The sequence below is a fragment of the Mus musculus genome, chromosome 2 (assembly GCF_000001635.26).
Source record: "Mus musculus strain C57BL/6J chromosome 2, GRCm38.p6 C57BL/6J".
Lineage (NCBI taxonomy): Eukaryota > Metazoa > Chordata > Mammalia > Rodentia > Muridae > Mus > Mus musculus.
This window is the reverse complement of record NC_000068.7, coordinates 157135097-157156380: the sequence shown is the minus strand read 5'-3', so window position 1 is coordinate 157156380 and position 21284 is coordinate 157135097. Positions and strand designations below refer to the sequence as shown.

Below are 21284 nucleotides of genomic sequence, written 5' to 3'. Positions count from 1 at the left end.
GCAGAAGCAGAAGCAGAAGCAGAAGCAGAAGCAGAAGCAGAAGCAGAAGCAGGAGGTGATTCTGTCCAAGTAGCTGGAGTTTACACACTTTCCCTAGACAGTGAGTGCTGGGAGCCTGCCTGCCCTGGAGTAGGCTTTAGGAGGACAGAGCTTCAGATGTTGCTTTGAAGACTGATGGTCTCTGGCCTTCTAGCTCTCTAACTATACTGAATGCTTGCTGGTAACTTCTAAAAGATTCTAAAATCTTTCTTGCTTATTCTGTGGTTTAAAAACGCTGGCTTTGCTTGGTGAGATGGCTCAACTAGTTAAGAGCACTGGCTGCTCTTCCAGAAGTCCTGAGATCAATTCCCAGCAACCACATGGTGGCCCATGACCATCTATAAGGGGATCTGATGCCCTCTTCTGACATTTGCGTGTTCATGCAGCAGAGCACTCATACATTTAGTTAATTAATTAATTAATTAACTAATTAATTAAAAAACCCATTGGCTTCTTTTCTCTTTAACTCTGTGCTTTATTAAGCATTAGAATTCTCTGTGCTTTATTTAATTCTTTATACTTAAATAAGCACTAGGGAAACTTAACCCCTTTTTATTGTTCTGTGCTAAGAACTTAACTCTTTATTGCTTGTGCATTAACAGTGCTGATATCTGGCAATGAATGTGCTGCTCAGCAGCAGGGGATTGAGTGAAAGGATTTGCTGCTGGTGCTCCTTTCTCTGGTGAATCAGCCAGGAGCCTCTCTGGCTACGCTGGTTAACTCTTTCTGAACCAGACAGGAAGGAAAAGAAGAGAATTAAGATGTGCCTGGCGGTGGTGGCGCACGCCTTTAATCCCAGCACTTGGGAGGCAGAGGCAGGCAGATTTCTGAGTTTGAGGCCAGCCTGGTCTACAGAGTGAGTTACAGGACAGCCAGGGCTACACAGAGAAACCCTGTCTCAAAAAACCAAAAAAAAAAAAAAAAAAAAAAGAATTAGGATGCTCTGTACAGGTAAATACACACAGTCACATATACATTCAAACATTCATACACCCACTCTCTGACCGGGCCCTACTGTCTGATACAATCAACTCTACAAGTATTCATGCATGCTTACATATATTTTTTTCTACATGCTAACATGTAGACTCATAGACATATGTATTTGGATAGATGGATGGATGGATGGAATGGGTGGATGGATGGATGGATCGATCGATGGATCGATGGATGGATGGATGGATGGATGGGTGGGTGGGTGGGTGGGTGGGTGGGTAGATGGATGGATGGGTGGATGGATGGATGGATAGGGCAGAACTCCCCAAGCCAAACCATTCAACCAACAACTTTATTTCTTTTCTCTGGTCTTTTTATACCTTCTTAGACAAAAAATTCTTTAGGAAATTACCTCAGAGATAAAATGTTACATAAAATGGGAGTTATAGAAGGATGTTGATACTAAGATCACAGCAGTGTTTCATTATAATATACTCATTAAAAGTTCAAAGCAAAAGTTTTTACATGGCCTTGCCTTATCATAGTGCACACCTGTGACTTTATACTTGGACCTAAATGTTTTTCCTTGAACACAAAATTGTCCCAAGTCTAGTTCTCTCTTTAGTGTGATTGGGAAAACTCATTGTACTTCTTAGTATGCAGCCCTTACTACTTTGAGGAGTGGGCGCGTTCCATTCTTGATTCTAAGTTTATTACATCTTTCTAGCAACTATGACCATCTCTAAAAACTGTCTTCCTAAAATTATTTGAATCAAGTCAGGAATTCTATAGAATCATTATCTATTTTTCTATATAGCATCACTACAACGTAGTACATCTTTGTAGGTCTGTAGAAATCTGCTCAGAAGGGTGGGTAAGTATCTAGTGATTGTTATATATTTAATAATAACAGGAAAAGAATATTAATATCAGGAATCAGATTAAATATCCTTGGCCTTGCCTAGAAAAGCAGATTTGTCATTGTCTTAGTTAGGTTTTTACTGCTGTGAACAGACACATGACCAAGGCAGCTCTTATAAGGACAACATTTAATTGGGGCTGGCTTACAGGTTCAGAGGGTCAGTCAATTATCAGCAAGACAGGAACATGGCAGCATCCAGGCAGGCATGGTGCAGGAGGAGCTGAGAGTTCTACATCTTCATCTGAAGGCAGCTAGAAGAAGACTGGCTTCCAGGCAGCTAGGATGAGGGTCTTAAAAGTCCACACCTACAGTGACACCCTTACTCCAATAAGGCCACACCTTCAAATAGTGCTACTGCGTGGGTCAAGCATATTCAAACCATGACAGTCATACAATGACAGTCTATGGCAGAACCATCTCAGGAAGATCACCTCCTAGTTTTTAGCTTCTCCTAGATAGCTCCTGGCAAATGAGCAGACTGCAGCTCTGCTTGAAGTCAATTTAAGTGGTGCCAACAGATAAGACAGCACATTAGAGTGAACTTTGTTTTCTGTTTTAACAGCTGAGGGGATAACAGTTGAAAACTAGAATTCCTGTTTTGCAGGAGAAACAAGAGTCCTAGAATGTGCGGGCCAGTTCTGGCTCAGGCCTAAATCCCAACACTCTGGAGGCTGAGGCAGGAAGAGGGCTACAAGCCTACTACAGAATAAAACTTACCAAAACTAACAACAAGCCCTACAACTTCCTCTCCTTGTATTTGCAAGAAGATAAACACAGCAATCCTCTTGTTGTTGTTTGAGCCAGGTTCTTACTGTGTAGACCCAGGGGTCCTAGAACTCTATGTGCCAGCATCAAAGAAGTGCATCACCACACCTGGTTCACTTTGTGTCTTTCCTAACCTGTAAACATATGCTTTGCCTTCTATAATCCTTCCACTACTTCAGACAAACAGGCTGAGTCTCTGTGGGCCTTCTTGGCCTCTGAACTCAGGGTGTTTCCCTGCTGCCCATTTTGAAGTTGCTTAAGACCTAACCAGAGCTGGTTCCCTTTAATAAAGGCCATAGGTGACAGTGAGCTCAGAACTGCCCTTGTGAAATGTGTTGTGAGCTGTCACTAGAGACACCCGCCTCACATTCAGTCCACACAATTACATTTCTCGACATTCTGGTTGGATTATTTCTTTAACAGTCTCCTGGTGTAGCCCAGGCTAGCTTGGACTCTTGATTCTCCCCCTCCCCTCAGTCCTCCAAGTGCTGTGATCACAGGCTTGTGCCACTGCACTCCCAGTGTGCTTTGTGAAGTATGCAGATAGATTTCTCTGAGAATATAACTGCTTTTTTATACGGATTTTCTTTTTAATTTTGTTAAAAGAAATATAATCCAAGTTATTAATTTAATATTACAGAATACCTATCACAATGCTGAATTCTTCTTAACAGACATAGAAGATGCCACAAAGACTCCCAACTGTTCCAGTGAACCAGTGAAAGAGGAAAGAGGTGATCTTATCAAATTTTACAATACAGTATATGTAGGAAGAGTGAAGTCATTTGCATTGAAGTATGATTTATCCAATCAGGACCATATAGTAAGTTTTAAGTCTTGCTATTTCAAAATTCTTTTAATTTTAATTAAACTATATTTATATAATTTCTCCCTTCTACTTTCAGTCCCTCCCATGTTCCTCACAACCCCCTCTCAAATTGATGGCCTCTTTTTCTTTATTATTATAACGTGTGTGTGAGTGTGTGTATGTGTATATATGCATACATATATAAATGCATACATATATAAATGTAACCTGCTGAGTCCATTTAATTTGGCATTTATATATATGGTTTCAGGACTGACCACTTTGTATTGGATAACCAGTAGACAATAGAAATAGAATTTCTCCCTCCCTGTGTGCTTAGATGTCAGACCCCACCACCACCATGAGAGGCCCAGCCCCTCCCCACCAACCCTACCCAGACCAGTCAGGGAAGAAACAAGGGAGTGCTCTGGCTTAAGACAAATGAAGGGTTTTTCAACTTTTTGGGGCAGCCTGGCAGAGCCAAAAGGATTCTGGTCCCCAGCAAGAGGAGGCAGATCTTAAGTCAGGGTCAGGGTGGGAGTGGTTCTCACACCAGAAACAGCCACTGGTCAATACATGGAAACAGAACTGACAAATACATAGACAGGCAGACAGACAGACAGACAAGACAACCAGGTGTGGCCACGACACATTTATACACCTTCCCCCAGTGAGGTCACATGTGGATGCAGACACTGGGTCAGCAGTTCTGACCTCTCCTGGGATGGCTACAGAAGGCTCCTTAACCAAGTTTACCTTGAGAGGTGACAGAGCAGGCAACCTTTTAACTTGTCTCCTTCTGGGGTGGAAGTGTCAAATTCTTACCCAACTTTAGGCAGCAAATGACCAGAGGGAGTCTTGGGGATGTGGCACTTAGGTTGTCCCAGGAGCTCCTTAAACACTGCCAGGCCTCTTCCACACTGTGAGGGCCTCAGAGACAGACTGGTAGACCCTCCAGAAATGGCGGGTATTCCAGAGGAGACTGCTTAGACATGAATTTAAGCCAATAGAAAGTTTGTATTAGCCAGCCAGAAACCACACTCAGTCTTGGGATCCCAGTGTAGCCTGAGCCTTGCTCAGGGCGAGCTCTTAAGCATAAAAACCATGTCCTGGGCTGACACACTTCAGCTAGTGAGAACAGTGAGCCAGATGCAGAGCTACAGAAGCCAAAAAACAAGGCTAATGCATTCAGAGCCATTCCCAGAAGTGTATGGACTTTGGTGGATTAGTTCTCTGTTTTAGTTTTGGCATGTGGTGCTGTGTGCTGATATATACAGCCTGAATGGTACTTCCATCATGGGGTCAGTTGCGCTAAGGTCTGGAGCCTGTCACACCCGTCCTGTTTTTGAAAATGGTTTTATACTCTTTCCTTGTATGGCCTAGCTCTTTTCCTTTGTTTTTGAGACCTGGGTCTGTCTTCTACTCGCCAGGCTATACTGAGTTCTCTCAATTCCATCTTCATTTCAGCTTGAGTCTGCTTCAGTGTTCTCTTTATTGAATCCAGTTTCCAGTCCTGGACTGCAGCTGTCATTTCATTCAGCCTGCTTGCGCTTCCTTGGGCAGCGCTCAGGAATGTACTTCTGTTCGTCTTTATCAACCAGGGAGCCTGGCTTGTGGGGGTTTGTTTGCTGTGGTCCAGAGTCTGGTGTGGCTGGTTTATGATACTTGGAATTGAGTGAGCCCAACCTCTATTGTCACCCCCACGGTGTGAACCCGGATCCCACGTGTGCCTGTGATTTGTCCCAGTCGTTTGTGTTCCTGTCCTTGTTTTGGAGAGACAGAGCCCAGGCTAGCCTATACTCCTGCCTCTGCCGAGTATGGGATGACAAATGTGCCAGTGTGGCCACCTTGTCCAGAATCTTCAGGACTAGGTGCAGGGTTTCTCGGGTGACCAAGGAAGATAAGCTTTAGCTTGCTTAGTAGTGGTTGATGAAAACAATGAGTAATAACAAGTTTTTGCTTTTTCGGCCATAAATAAGCCCTTAAAATGGAACATCTTCTAGCAAAAATTTGCTACAAAGAGCAATATGGTTTTTTATTCTTTTGTCTTACAAATATGATTTCTGGGTCACTCTAGATGGATGCTCCCCCGCTCTCTCCTTTCCCACACATTAAGCAGCAGCCGGGTTCCCCACGCCGCATCTCCCAGCAGCATTCCCTCTATGTGTCTCCACACAAGAACGGAGCGGGCCTCACCCCCAGGAGCGCACTGCTGTACAAGTTCAACGGCAGCCCTTCTAAGGTACAGTGCATACAGATGGCCTGAAGAGCAGCTCCCATACATACTTGGTCAGGGCTGGGGTTCCGGTTAGAATTTTCAAGTAACTATGAAAAAGTTGGATTTCAAGTAGCTTTACCTCTTAAACCTCGAGTCAGTTTGTCAGCCAGTAGCTGTTCATCTTCTTCTTATAAAGTCACCACTAAGAAAATAGAAACTACTAACTGCACCATGCTTGTGTGTTCAGAAACACTGCTGTTACCATACATGGTGGTACATAACCTGTAATGCCAGCGCTGAGCTGTTGAGTTGTTTGAACAGTCACAGAAGTGGGGCTAATGGAGGATGCTAAGCCCTATTGTTGGGGTAGGAAGTATTTTAGAAACATGGTTAGCAACATTCAACAAAGTGTAGGAGCTCTGCAGAGAGTGCAGACCCCCAGGCCCCCATGGCAGGGGTGTGGAAGCTCTGAAGTGGACTCAGGCCCTTCAGGCAGGAGGGGGTACCACTAAACCATTTCTCTGGCCCCTGTTTGTTTGGTGTTTTGTTTTGTTTTTTGCTTATTTTGAGAAGTGTCTCAACAGATGTCCGAGCTACCCTCCAGCTAGTGAAAAGTTAGAAAGCAGGGCCTACTCTTCTGTCTGTGTTTATGAAGAGACTGGCTTCAGCATTACCTAGTATACTGTTGGAGATGTGTCAGAGATGGGCTTTTTCAGTATTGCTAGGACTGCACAGCAGTGTCTTAAGTTTCTGAAAGCCACAAGTATTATTTAGACAAATATGTGAGTGTCAGTGCAATAACAGCTCCTTAATGCCTCAGGTTCCTGTTTGGTCCCATGCTTACAGAGGTCTCACTCTACTTACCCAGGAAAACTGACCAAGATGAGACTTGTCCCATAAAGGTGTTTAGAAGATATTAGACCATCGAGATCCAGGGCACTGATCCCTGAATCAGCGTTAGAATCACCAAGGGAGCTTGCTGAACACTAGCCCTGTTCTGCAGACCTGTGGAATCACAGAGAGCTAGCAGGCAGGGCCAGGTAGAGCGTTCACTCTAGACAACTGGGAGTTTCAGGAACCACCTCTCCTGAGCCTATAAATGTCAGCATTACCTGCGGTGACTCACAGACCCCACAGCAGCTAAATCGGAGTCATTTCCAGGCAGTCAGTGAGCACATCAGATGTGTAACAGCATCACTGTGTTAAACCAGGATAGGAATGTGTCAGTCTGAGGCAGACAGACTTCCAGTAGTTCAAGACCAGCCTGACCCTGTCTGCGAGAAAAGAAAGGGACCAGTAAGTTGGCTTATCAATCAGGGTAATGCCCCTCCCACCAAGCCTGATGACCTGACTTAACCTCCCTGAGCCTTTGAGATGTCTACATGTCGACATGTGTGCTATGCTCGCACAGCAGAAACAAACACAGAAAAAGTAAAAAGAAAAATGTGTACATGTGTGTGTGTTTATTTACATTTTTTTGTTGTTGTTGTTTTTTCGAGACAGGGTTTCTCTGTATAGCCCTGGCTGTCCTGGAACTCACTTTGTAGACCAGGCTGGCCTCAAACTCAAGAGATCCACCTGCCTCTGCCTCCCAAGTGCTGGGATTAAAGGTGTGAGCCACCACGCCCGGCTTACATTTTTGGTTACGCACACACACACTACTCTGCTGTTTCCGAGGACATACATTCAATTCCCAGCAGCCAGTCAGTGGCTCATAACCATCTCTACTGCCAGTCTCAGAGGATTGATACTCTCTTATGGCCTTTGTGGGTATCAGGCATGCACACAGCATACACACAAATATGCAAACAAGACATTCATACATATTAAGTAAGGAGTAAATGAAGAGATTCAACAGACAGACAAACTTGGGTCGCACGCAGCTGGCCGTGAGTGAAAGCACTGGCTGGCTGTCCTGATGCTTTATGTGTCAACTTGACCCAAGCTAGAGTCATCAGAGAGAAAGGAGCCTCAGGTGAGGAAATGCCTCCCGGAAAACCAGCTGTAAGGCATTTTCTCAACTAGTGATCAGTTGTGGAGAGCCCCGCCCATTGTGGGTGTGGTGCCACCATCCCTGGTTCTGTGTAATCCTTTTCTATAAGGAAACAGGCTGAGCAGGCCACTAAGCAGTACCAGTCTATGACCTATGCATCAGCTGCTGCCTCCAGGATTCCGCCCTGTTTGTAATCCTGTCTTGACTTCAATGATGGACAGTGATCTGGAAGTGTAAGCTGAATAAATCCTCTCCTCCCTAACTTGCTTTTTGGTCATGGTGTTTTGTTTAGGCAAGAAATCCTAAGACAGCCGGGCATGGTGGCCCACGCCTTTAATCCCAGCACTTGGGAGGCAGAGGCAGGCGAATTTCTAAGTTCGAGGCCAGCCTGGTCTACAGAGTGAGTTCCAGGACAGCCAGGGCTACACAGAGAAACCCCGTCTCGGAAAAAAAAAAAAGAAAAAAGAAAAGAAAGTAAGAAAAGGAAAGAAAAGAAAAGGAAAGGAAAGAAAAGAAAAGAAAAGAAAAGAAAAGAAAAGAGAAGACCTAAGACACTGCACTGTCCTGGTGACCTGAATTCTGTCTCAGGAACCCACACTGCAAAAGGGAGAAACCAACTCCCAAAAGTTGTTAGTTGTTCCCTGACCTCTGTACACATGCCACAGCTGTAATGCACCCTACACACACACACACACACACACACACATACACACACACACACACACTAAATAAACACAACATGGATTGGTAGGCCTTACCACAAAATGTCTGACTCAGAGAGTGGGTGGTAAAACTTGTGAATTTCACATTTGTAACATTGGTTCCTCGGTGCCTCTGCTCCTTCTGGTCTGATTAAAACCACTCAAAAAGCCACCGCTGTAAGTTGGTTTAGATTCAAAAGATAATCTCTATACCAGTGCTTAGATTGGGGTAGAAGATGGGAGGAAGAAAAGAGAGTTAGCTTAGTTTTTTACATAAAGTTTCTTTTTCCTGCCTTTTACACATGCCCTCTTGTTTTTGTAGAGTTTGAAAGATATCAACAACATGATAAGGCAAGGCGAGCAGAAAACCAAGAAGCGCGTGATAGCCATCAGTGGAGATGCAGACTCACCTGCCAAACGTCTCTGCCAAGAGAACGATGATGTTTTACTTAAGCGACTACAAGATGTTGTCAGTGAGAGAGCAAATCATTAACGTCACCCTTTGCCTGATCAAAGCACTTTTGGATTGTTCTGGAGAAAGCTGGGGCTCCATCCTTCACATTTTTATCACTGGGTTATACAAAACCTTGCACCACAAGTACGCTCCTTTTTAAAAGCATTTATTCACCCTTTATAGCTAACAGACATATATTTTAAGGTAGATTAGAAAAGAATGTTTTAAGTGCCTTCATAAACAGTAATAAGATTTTCTTTTTTTAGTGTTTGTTCCTAGGATTTCTTTTTAGGGTGAATTAAGAAGAAACTATTCTTTAACCGTCTTTTCAAAATGATCAAATGTCTCCTGTGCTTTTTAATATTCGGTCAGTGAGTCTGTGAGATACTTGTCTGCTTGTGTTGAGGTTAGCTCCCACAGTAGGAGAGCTCACTGATGGACCAGCCTGCCTTGGGCCTGCTGGAGCAACTGCCCCTCAGGTGCCACCAGTGTGTGGGACTGTCCGTGCCCCGTCTTCTTCCGCTCGTTGAGTACAAGCAGCTCTGTACCTGGGCTCTGTACCTTTTAGCTTGATGTTATCACCCTATAAAAGGGATACTCATTTTTAAAACTACGATTTTCATGATATTGCCTTAATTATTTTATGTGATTGTATTCAGTATTGTAGTTCTCAAAATAAGAAACTGTTTCTTCATCTAGGAGAATAAAATGTAGATAAATGAGAAATTAAATTTCCCAAGTAAAGTAGCATTATGATAAGATCATTCATTCATTTGTGTTGGGCACAGTTGGACATGCCTATAATTCCAGTACACAGAATTGCTGGGAATGTCAGGCCAGTGTAGCTACATAGCAAGACCCTGACTCAAAAAGCTAAATTATTCATTCTCATTGTTTATTTAATTTCCTGAAAATATTTGAAGTTTTCACATTAAAATCACTTCATGTCTTGTAAGTGGAGTGTTTCAGTTTAAGAGCTGCTTTTCCTTTCTATTTTGTATCACCCTTTGTTCCAGTAATTACGGTTTCTCCTGAGTTTCCCCTGGGTGTAACTCCTGGATCCCCTGAGGATCTTCCCACACTGGAGGTTTAGCCTTCTGAAGAATCAGGTCGCTAGTGTTCACCTTTTCTTCTGTGTGCCTAGCATCGGGAAGGATGTGAATAAGCCATTTAAATTAATAGTTAGATGATGTATCAGTATACATATTTTTAGCAGCAAACCTTATTTTTTAAAATATAAAGTATTGGCTTGGCAGTCTAGCTCAGCATGTCTAACATATCCAGTGCTGGCTAATTTGAACGATAGTCTAAGATTTGGCTGCCAATTAATGATGAATGGTAACCAAAGTTTTATTTTTAAATTTTAAAAAGAGGTTTGGGTTATGTTTTGCTTGTCTGAAATTGTATTCTTGTGTTTTGTGTAGTATCTACACATGTTGTAATAAGCCAAATAATAGTCTGTCTTGAGTCCTTGTACATATTTCTGTGTAGCTATAACTACTGTATCACTTTCATTATTAATGTACAAAATATAAATGTAGATTTATCCAGTGGCTATGTTAAAAAACTTAAGTAATGAATTTGCCAATTTTCAGGACTTTGTATTAATGTATATAAAATAGTTAATAAAAATTAGAATTTTAAAAACTAAACTATTGTACTTTTTACTGCTTCTAGTTAGAAGCAAATCTGCAGCTCTCTAAAACACATGTCTTGGGTTGGAGCAATCAGCTGTTAGCACTGGCTGCTCTTGCAAAATACCACACTGTATATAGGCTTATAACAGCCTATCTACAGTTCCAAGGGAGGAGATACCTTCTGCTAGCCTTCAGGGGAACCTATATGTGAGCTCGCGAATGCCCCCACTTACATGCCTCAGTAGTTGAAGGATTAGACAGTGTGGCCTTGTTAGAGGGGCTTTGAGGTTTCAAAAAATTCATGCTGCCTGAAAGTCCTGCTGCTAAGGTTGAAGTCTGACCTTATGGGAAAGTCCTGAGCTTGGTAAAATATAGCAAGCAAACTTCTCTTGTCTTCGAGGCTTCCTCTTCTCAACCTGGGAGATCTCAGACCCCACCCCCAATACCTGCAGAATGCAATCTACCCACAAAACCTGGGGTAGATTACAGGGTCAGCTTCCTTTCTCCAGATAAGGAGCCACTCAGCTAGCACCTGAGATTCCTGGAATGCCTCCCCATGCTAGTGAGGCATCTCAGTACCTTCAGCCTTCAGCCAATGACCTTTGCCCATCCAGGATATTTCTAGCTCCTTCCTCAAAACTATTTAACACTTGATTCACCCCCAGTAAGAGTGATCTGTCTCCCAAAGCTGGCCCCAGTGTGTTATTAGTTATTACTGTTAGTACTCATAGGGCCTCTGCCCACCTCCACCCCAGCTCCCCAGCCCTGTCTGTAACCCCTGCTCCATTTGCAGGGGTAGGGAGGGTCACATCATCCATTCCCAGACTGCTCTCTGCCTCTTGCTTGCAGTCTGAGGTCTCAGCTGTTTCTGCCATCATGCCTTCTACTGGACATCATAGACTCTCACCCTCTGGAACTGTATGGTGCTACAGTGCTTCCAATGAGCAGGACTTGTAGGGGGTATAGTTCAATTGATAGAGTTCCTGTCTGGCATGCATGAAGCCCTAGGTCTCACAAACAGCACAACATAAAACTGGGCATGGTGGTACACCTCTGTAATCTCAGCATTTGGGCGGTGGAGGAAGAAGGATGTTGTCTTAGGGTTTCTATTCCTGCACAAACCATCATGCTTTCTTATAGAACCCAGGCCAACCAACCCAGGATGGCATCACCCACAGTGGACTGTACTGCAGGGCTGTCTCAACTCACAGGGTTCCAATAGTGACATAGAGACTTAATGAATTACTAGGCCTTATAGCTAGGCTTGTTCCCAACTAGCTCATTATCTTAATTAACCAGTTTATTATAATCTACATCCTGCCTCGAGGCCTGTTACTTTAGTCCTGTTATTTCCTCTGTTGTCTGGCTACAGAATCTCCCATGCCTGACTCTTTCCCAGAGTTCCTACCTCTGCCGGACGTCCCGCCTTTCCTCTCCTGCCCTGATGGCCTCTAGGCCATCAGCTCTTTATTAAACCAGTCAGAGGTGATGGGGGAGAATGTTGACACAACACTGGGACAAGTGATGCTTCATAAAAATAACAATACCAACATCTGGACTGTCCTCAGCTCTCTGCAGGTACTCAGTGCACAGGAAGATTTCCCCTACAGGCCCGGGCCCACCCCATCACTCACTAATTAAGAAAATGCCCCCACAGGCTTGCCTGCAGCCTGATCTTAATAAGGCATTTTCTCAATTGAGGTTCCCTCCTCTCAGATGACTTCACCTTGTAACGAGTTGATATAAGACTATCCAGCACAGAGGGTCAGGAAATTCAAGGTCATTTCCATAACAAGTTCAAATTGGAGACCAGCCTGGGCTACATGAGACATTACCTCAAAAACAAGAAAAGAGACCAACAGCCTCAGGTACCCATCAACAGATGAATGGATTAAGAACGGCCAGGCGTGGTGGTGCACACCTTTAATCTCAGCACTCAGGAGGCAGAGGCAAGCGGATTTCTGAGTTCGAGGCCAGCCTGGTCTACAAAGTGAGTTCCAGGACAGCCAGGGCTATAGAGAGAAACCCTGTCTCGAAAAACAAAACAAAACAAACAAACAAACAAACAAAAAAGACGTATACACAATGGTATTTTATTTAGACATAAAAAATGTTAAGTCACCCCACCAAAAACAAAAAAACAAAACAAAACACGGCATGAACCTACTGTTAAACATTTTCTATGGCTGATAGACTGATAAAAGCAAACAAGCAACAAACTTCAGGGACTGTGGAGAATACACAGTCATATCTTCTTGGGCTGTCTTGGCCCCTAAATAACCATTTATTAGCCCACTCTGTGTTTGTTCTGGTATCTTTACTATGGTTACTATGGGGCAAATCTTTTGGAAATGTACAACCAGGTCCTAGCTTCCACCAACCCAAAAGCTATCATCACATAGCATCTGAGGCTGTAGTGTAGATCTGTCTGCTCTAATCTACCTACCTGGTATCTCCAACAATGTATTTCCCTATTTTATTCATAATTTTCCTTGTTCTGTTACTATAAAAACTTGAACTGTTGCCATATTGGCATGTGGTCTTTGGGGCAGTCCGAGTCTGTGTTCCAGGCTGTGGACACTCATACTTACGTCCAGAATAAAGTAGCTTTCCTTTCCTTTACGGTGAGAACTATGTTCTTGCATAGGCAGTAGGAAAGAAATGACGTCATTTGCAGGAAAGCATGATGTCTGTGTAAAGCTGAACAAGTTTTACTGCCTATTTTCTCTCATACACAGCATCTAGATGTATTTGACGTATAAATACATAGTATGAGTGTCGTATGCACACACCATAGATAAGTCTCAAACTCTGTACTAAAAGAACTCAGATACCAAGGGCTATGTTATACATGCACATAACATTTATATTAATATCTAGAAAAGCAAGGCTGTAGTAACACAACAGACCAACAGTAGCCAGTAGAGCTCTGTGACTTCCTCCAGAGCTCTGTGGATGCTTCACATCAGCTAACTGTAGCAACAACAAGTCTCCTTCCTGTTGTTCCTCAGACTACCAAGCAAATCCATCCTGCCAAAAAAGACAGGCTGGTGTGACTACAGCTGCGTTTAGGAGTCCATACAATATTTAAAATGTGATTTATGACGCACTCCTCACAAAGAGTTTATGTTGTTTTGTTTGGTTGTCCTGGAACTTGCTTTGTAGACCAGGCTTGGCCTCAAACTCATGTAGCTCCACCTGTCTTCACCTCCAGGAGTGCTGGGACTAAAGACGTAAAGACGTGCATGATCACACCAGGCTCTCCACAGTCTAGCCATGTAATCTCTCAAAAGCAATAGTGCTATTACTTAGCTTTAAGTTATAGAAAAAAATTTCAAAGCTAATTAAGTGCAAGTTTCGGGGTACTTGGTTTGTGTGTGACCCTGGACCAGTAAGTCCCGTGCTTTCTTCATCTGTTACATGGATATGACAGCATCTGGGTCTTGGTCCAGAATACAGTCTTTTCTTAGGAGGATGAGACCTGGCCTTTTGACTAAAGGAGTTAAAGATAACCTGACTGAGTCAGTCCTTTTATAATGTCTACAGTGGTGAGTCCAGGAACGGAGGTCATCCACCTTGTTGAAGAAGGTTTCAGATTCCATTACAGATGGTTATGAGCCACCATGTGTTGCTGGGAATTGAACTCAGGACCTCTAGGAAGAGCTCTTAACCGCTGAGCCATCCCACCAGCCCACTCTGCTCCTTCTTTGACTTCATCTCTCACTGCTTCCTCCTTTCCCTTTGCTGTTTCTCAGCTCCAGACATGCTTCTGCGTAGAGGAACTTGCTTCCTCTTTCTGGAATGCGTTTCTAGACCAGAGAGGTAACTCCATCACCTCTGCTTAAATATCACCTATCACAAAGACCTCTCCTGACCATTCTACCCAACATGGTGACCCCCCCTCTCTCTCCTCCTGGTATCTTAGCCTGCTCTATAATGTTCTACAACACCAGCTTCTGATATATTAGAAAAGTCTCCTATTGTGAATTACATTATTGTTCACTGCTGGCCTTGCCAGTAGAATGTGAATTTCAGGAAGCAGGGATTTTTGTCTATACAGTTTATTGATGTGTGTTAGCTGTACAGAGCAGTGCCAGGCAAATTCTAAGTATCCAATAAACACTCATATTTGATGAATGAATGAAAATATATTAATAACCATAAAAACTTAACCCTAGAATAAGCACTGAAGGAAACTCTTATGAGGATTAAAAGTTATAGAAACTACGGCAAAAATGAAATGTTTGACTCAGCTGTTATCTCTGTCTGTCTGAGTCCATCATGGACTTAGACACCACCCAGTGAGATATACCCCAGCCCTAACTAAATACTATGTGTATGTATGTGGTATATGTACATATTGGTGTTCTGAGTTACACAAAAGGCACTTTGAGCAAGTCAATTTCCAGATACTGAACTAGGAGTTGTCTGAAAGAACCATTACCTAAGCAAGTCTCAGCTGTATGAGACTTACTGTCACTGTGCCCACAAGTTAATTTGGTTAAGGGTTTATCTATCTTGTTGACTTTCTCAAAGAGCCAGCTCCTAGTTTTGTTGATTCTTTGTTTGACGCTTTTTTTCTACTTGGTTGATTTCAGCCCTGAGTTTATGTCCTGCTGTCTACTTCTCTTGGGTGTGTTTGCTTCTTTTTTTCTAGAGCTTTAAGGTGTGCTGCTAAGCAGCTTGTGTATGATCTCTCTAGTTTCTTTTTGGAGGCACTCAGAACTATGAGTTTTCTTCTTAGTACTACTTTCATTGTGTCCCATAAGTTTGGGTATGTCATGTCTTCATGTTCACTAAATTCTAGAAAATCTTTAATTTCTTTCTTTATTTCTTCCTGGACCAAGTTATCATTGAGTAGGGCATTGTTCAGCTTCCATGTGTATATGGGTTTTCTATTGTTTTTGTTGTTATTGAAGACCAGTCTTAGTCTGTGGTGGTCTGATAGAGTACATGGGATTAGTTCAATATTCTTGTATCTGTTGAGGTTTGTTTTATGCTGGATTATATGGTCACTTTTGGAGAAGGTACCATGAAGTTTTGAGAAGGTATAATCTTTTTATGTGTGTGAATGAAATGTTCTATAGATATCTGTTAAATTCATTTGGTTTATAACTTGTGTTAGTTTCACTGTGTCTCTGTTTAGTTTCTGTTTTCATGATCTGTCCATTGGTGAGAGTGGAGTGTTGAAATCTACTATTATTGTGTGAGGTTCAATGTGTGCATTGAGCTTTAGCAACGTTTCTTTTGCAAATGTGGGTGCCCTTACATTTGGGGCATAGAAATTCAAAATTGAGAGTTCATCTTGGTGGATTTTTCCTCTGATGAGTACGTAGTGTCCTTCCCCATCTTGTTTGATAACTTTTGGTTGAAAGTCTATTTTATTGGATATTAGAATGGCTATTCCAGCTTGTTTCTTGGGACCATCTGCTTGGAAAATTTTTTTCCAGCCTTTTACTCTGAGGTAGTGTCTGTCTTTGTCACTGAGGTGTGTTTCCTGCATGCAGCAAAATGCTGGGTCCTGATTACATATTCAATCTGTTAGCCTATGTCTTTCTATTGGGGTATTGAGTCCATTGATGTTGAGAGATATTAAAGACCAATGATCGTTACTTCCTGTTATTTTTGTTGTTAGAGGTGGAATCATTTTTGTGTGGTTCTCTTCGTTTGCATTTATTGTGAGAAGATTGATTTCTTGCTTTTTCTTGGGTGTAGCTTCCCTCCTGGTTTACCAGGTATGTCTTGGGACTAAGCTATGCAACATCTCTGTGAATCCTTAGGAAGAACAACTCCATAAATCTCAGCTATCAATCACTATTTACAAAAGGCTACTTCAAAGCCTAGATGCCATCACTCCAAAATTCATGCCAGATACCATGGCTCTGCTACATGTTCATGTGTGTGCCCCTGTGCACATGGAATGGCCAGAGGATCACATGTCAGGTCCTGTTCTATCACTCTTTGCATTATTCCCCCCTCCCTTTTTTTTTAAAAGACTAGGTCATACTATGTGTAGCCATCCAGCGGCCTACAGTCGAAAGGGATTAACCTGAAAAGGAGGGCTAGAAATGAAAAAAGGTGGGGGGGGAGGGGGATGAAAGAAGCATGAAGCCAAGTCTGTGTTCTGATCAAGGCTCAAAGTTTAATAATAAGCTTTGCATTTATAAAAGGAAAGACCACAAAACCCATCCCCTGCTTCAGCTGGAGTATGTTGCAGAGCGAGGTCAGCTAAGTTCCCATGGGAACCTGCAACTGTAACCAAGGCAGATGTCTCTGTCTGGGTTGATAAGACCTGTCGTGGCAAATGTTCAAGGTCTGCTTAGCCTCCTCAAGGCTGGGAAGGTTACAACTATGTGCTCCGGCTAGCCTGGTACTTGCTAGGTATACTAGGCTGGCCTCAAGCTCACAGAGATGGCCCCGCCTCTGCCTCAAGAGTGCTGGAATTAAGGATGTGCACCATGACAACTAACAAGACTCTCTCTCCCTGCTCCCTGCCCTTTCCCCACTGCTAGAGTTACAGATGTGCTGAGCCCCACACAGGTCTTCCTACCTGCTCAGCAAGCATTCTCACCCTCTGAGCTTTGTGTGGTTGCTGTCAAAACAGGGACTCACTATGTTGATCAGGCGCTCCTGAACTCAAGATTCCCCCACCCACCCCATCCCCCACCCCACCCCGAGCCTCTCTCTGCCTTCTTAAGAGCTGGGGTTTATTTTTTATTTATTTATTTTAAGAATTTGGGGTTGGCTTTGAAGTTTGCATAGATGGAGAAAGCATCTTCAGGAAGCCACGTTTAGTGAAAGATGAGGAAGTAAAACAGCAAGTCATGAAGGGTGATGATGGTCGACTGTGGGGGAGATGGAGAAGTGATGGTTGGCTGTGGGGGAGATGGAGAAGTCACCAGCCTCCTGCAGCCAGGACCAAAAGTGCACAGTTCATCTGGCTGTGCCAGTCAGAGGTCCCGAACATATTTCTTGGAATAGGGAGGATTTTTGGCGAAATGAGTCTTAACAATGGGTTGATGTTTTGACTTGCTACTACTAACCGTGGGAAGGGATTAACTTGGGCAGTGGTTCCTCTCAGTGAGGGTAGGGCTCCTTTGTTTTGATAGCATTACTTTCCCAGGCTGTGGGATGACTAAGTGCAACCAGGTCACCAGGACTGTGCGTAGAGCTGAACCCTTCTGCAGGGTCTTAGACTCAAACTCCAATTCCTATGATTGCACAGCACGTGCCTTTACCCATTAAGTCATCTTGCTAGGCCAAGTAGAGCAGGCAAATCCAATGGGCTCAAGTTCACACCCTGTTTGTATCACTTTTCATTGCCTAGTGCTATGGAGAAAGACTTTCCCATAAATCGTCTAAGCACGAGTCAGATCAGCCTTGGCAGATTGAAGATACACCTCTTTTAGTTTCTTGTTTCAGTTTCTAAGTATTGACAACTGATGGATGTTTTCACCAAGTACCCTGTTGACAGGGTGGAACATGTTTTCCTGGCCTGACTTCCTGTCCAAATGCAGCCTTTCCCTATACTCCCTGCTTTGAATCTGTAGGGACTGTAATTGGAAATGTTGGGTTAACTAAGAGAACATGATTTTAAGATAAAACCCCAATATAAAAGAAAAGCGAGGGGTGGGGGCTAGAAATGTAAACTAGTTGGCAGACTGGCTGCCCACCTTGCATGAGACTAAGGTGTGATCTCCTACACCATAGAAATCGGTACGGGGCACACACTGTAACCCCAAACCACAGAAGAGGAAGTAGAACAATTACAAGTTCAATGCCGTCCTTAGCCAAGCGGTGAATTTGAGACTAGCCTGGAATAGAAGAAACCCTATGCCGGGCTGGAGAGATGTCTCAGAGGTTAAGAGCACTTACTGTTCTTCCAGAGGTCATGAGTTCAATTCTCAGCAACCACATGATGGCTCACAACCATCTGTAATGGGATCTGGCGACCTCTTCTGGTGTGTCTGAAGACAGTGACAATGTACTCATATAAACTAACTAAATAAATCTTTAAAAAGAAAGAAACCATATGCTATGTAAATAACAAAAACTAGTGATAGAACTCACAGTTGCCAAGTTTGAGGAGCTAAACCTGATCACTTGGGCCAACAACTCCAAGTTGTCTTCTGATCTGCACCATGGCACATGTATTCACACACACAAGTTTTCATTTAAAAAATATACAGTGGATCCATGCAACAGGTCCTAGGCAGAGACAGAAAGATCTCTGGGAGTTCAAGGCCAGTCTGGTCTACATAGTTCCAGGACAGCTAGAGCTACATAATGAGAGCCTGTCTCAAAAAACAAAACAAAAGTTAAAAACAACCAATATATGTGTCTTAGTTAGGGTTTTACTGCTGTGAACAGACACCATGACCAAGGCAAGTCTTATAAAAAACAGCATTTAATTGGGGCTGGCTTACAGGTTCAGAGGTTCAGTCCATTATCATCAAGGTGAGAGCATGGCAGTATCTAGGCAGGCATGGCACAGGAGGAGCTGAGAGTTCTATGTCTTCATCCAAAGGCTGCTAGTGGAAGACTGTCTTCCAGGCAACTAGGGTGAGGATCTTATACTCACACCCACAGTGACACATCCATTCCAACCAGGTCACACCTATTCCAACAAGGCCACACCTTCAGATGGTGCCACTCTCTGGTCCAAGGATATACAAACCATCACAATATGCAATAGTGTGGTGGATAAGACGTGTAATTTCAGCAGTTTGGAGCCTGAAGAAGTTCCTGTACTCAAAGCCCAGTGAGGCTACGCAGTGAGCCTGTTTCAATAAATAAATAAGTAGCAAAGGGAGGGGCCGCTAGGGTGATGACCAATCTTGGCTAGACAACTTGACTGCTCCGGGAATTATTAGATTGTTAGATTATTTGAGACCAGAAGACCCGTCCTAAATCTTCTGGTTCTTCTGCTGGCAGCCCAGATGAAAAGATATGAGAGACAGTTAAGAGCTTCTTTGCCTGCTTGCCCTCGCTCTCACTAGCACATTCATCTATGCCAGTCCTGTGGCTTTCCTTTTGGACAAAAGCCAACTCCTTTGGGATTCTAGTGTAGACAGGGGGCCAGCAGCTCTCCAGGACTCCTCCAGGACTCCAGTGCCAGGCTGGGACTATTATGACAGACAACCAGCCTCCTGGACCCAACAGTTACCACATTCTTGGCCTTTTCCAGAGTCTCACAGCCATTGTTGGACTACATGAACTAAATCCTGTATAAATCCCTTTTAAACACACACATAAATATTTACTCTAACATTTCTGTTCCTTTAGAGAGTACTGACTAAGGCAGATTTAGTAAGAGCATGGTCTTTTGCAGGAAGCCCAGTCTCTGTTGTTTCTTAGCTCCCAGCTTTTTTTTTTTTTAAGATTTATTTATTTATTTTATGTATATGACCATACTGTCCTTGACACAACACAAGAGGGCATAGGATCCAATTACAGATGATTGTGAGCCACCATATGGTTGCTGGGAATTGAACTCATGACCTTTGGAAGGACTGTCAGTGCTCTTAACCACTGAGCCATCTCTCCAGCCCTCTCTCCCAGCTTTTATACTTCACTTTCCTACATCTGAAATTCGTTAAATGAATGTTTGTAAAGCCTTTAGAACAGGGCCCTGATCACATCAGCACTGTTTGCTAAGAATATTTTGGTTCATCCGATTTCTAGTTTGTCTGTTGTTTGTTTGTTGCTGGGTAATGAACATCGGGCCTCGAGCTTGTTTTGTTTTTGGTTTTGTTTTTTCGAGACAGGGATTCACTGTGTAGCCCTGGCTGTCCTGGAACTCACTTTGTAGACCAGGCTAGCCTCAAACTCAGAAATCAGCCTGCCTCTGCCTCCCAAATGCTGGGATTAAAGGCGTGCGCCACCACACCCGGCTCTCAAGCTTGTATTTTATGCCTAAGCATCACTTACAGCTGTCGGGCTCACCACTAAACATCTCATTTGTACTGCCTGACGTTAAAATACCTAGATGTGTATGTGTCTTGGTTTCTGAAGAGGTGTCGTAAATTAGTGGTCGTTGTACTAGTAATGGGTGGATAAAGATTTATGGGGAAGTTTGGGGTCTGTCCCAAAATGGCTTAACGCCAAAAAAAAAAAAAAAAAAAAAAAAAAAAAAGAAAGCCTGCTATTTGGACACTGACTAGTAATTAGTAAAAATACTGTCTATTTGGAAATAATAGGGCGGTCTGCTGCCAACTAACTGTGAATGTGGAATCTAACAGGACAGTCCGACAACCAGCTGGCAATCACTTCAGGGTTTTCCAGTTGGGCCAGTCCCTTGTTTTCTGCTCTGGGATAGGAGTGGCAGCTTTGTTGCCTTATAGGGTTTTTTTGTTTTTTGTTTTTAATTTTATTTTAACAAGTTTACAGCTTGGGGTGTTTGAAACCTGGCAAAACGTATTTGTTTCAGGAAGATACCTGCAGTTCACCAGAAGACCTTTTTAATCTGGAGCGTGGTGAACCTTCCTTAGCCCCAGATGCCCTCTTTGGCCTTGTCCTCACTAAAGTCTCCACTCTTAACCACAACTCAGTTTTGCTTTTCTAATAACACCACCCTTTCGGAGAAACACAAGGGCGGAGTTGAGGGCGATCGCGTAGGCATTGCGCTTGCGCAATGGGCCGGGCGCGAGCGCCCCGGGGAGGCCACGCTCCCAGGGCTGATGTCCGGGGCGCCTGCGCAGTAGGCCTGGAGGCTGGCAAAACTGAATGGACTCACTTTTGGGGTGTGGTGTCAGTGCGGCTGCGCGCGAGCCGGTGCCGCGGTACTTAACTTCGCAGCCCCGGGTGTCGGA

General features: G+C 43.5%; 1 protein-coding gene across 2 annotated transcripts in view; it reads left to right on the top strand.

The window, feature by feature from the left end:
- Positions 1-10488, top strand: part of Rbl1 (RB transcriptional corepressor like 1) — a 58642-nt gene extending 48154 nt beyond the window's left edge. For both annotated transcript variants that reach the window (NM_011249.2, XM_006499018.1), the window contains 3 exons: positions 3337-3485; positions 5548-5712; positions 8705-10488. In NM_011249.2, coding sequence (NP_035379.2) covers positions 3337-3485; positions 5548-5712; positions 8705-8875 — 485 coding nt within the window. In that variant the 3' untranslated portion in view covers positions 8876-10488. The remainder of the gene's footprint in view (positions 1-3336; positions 3486-5547; positions 5713-8704) is intronic.
- Positions 10489-21284: the final 10796 nt, after the last annotated feature.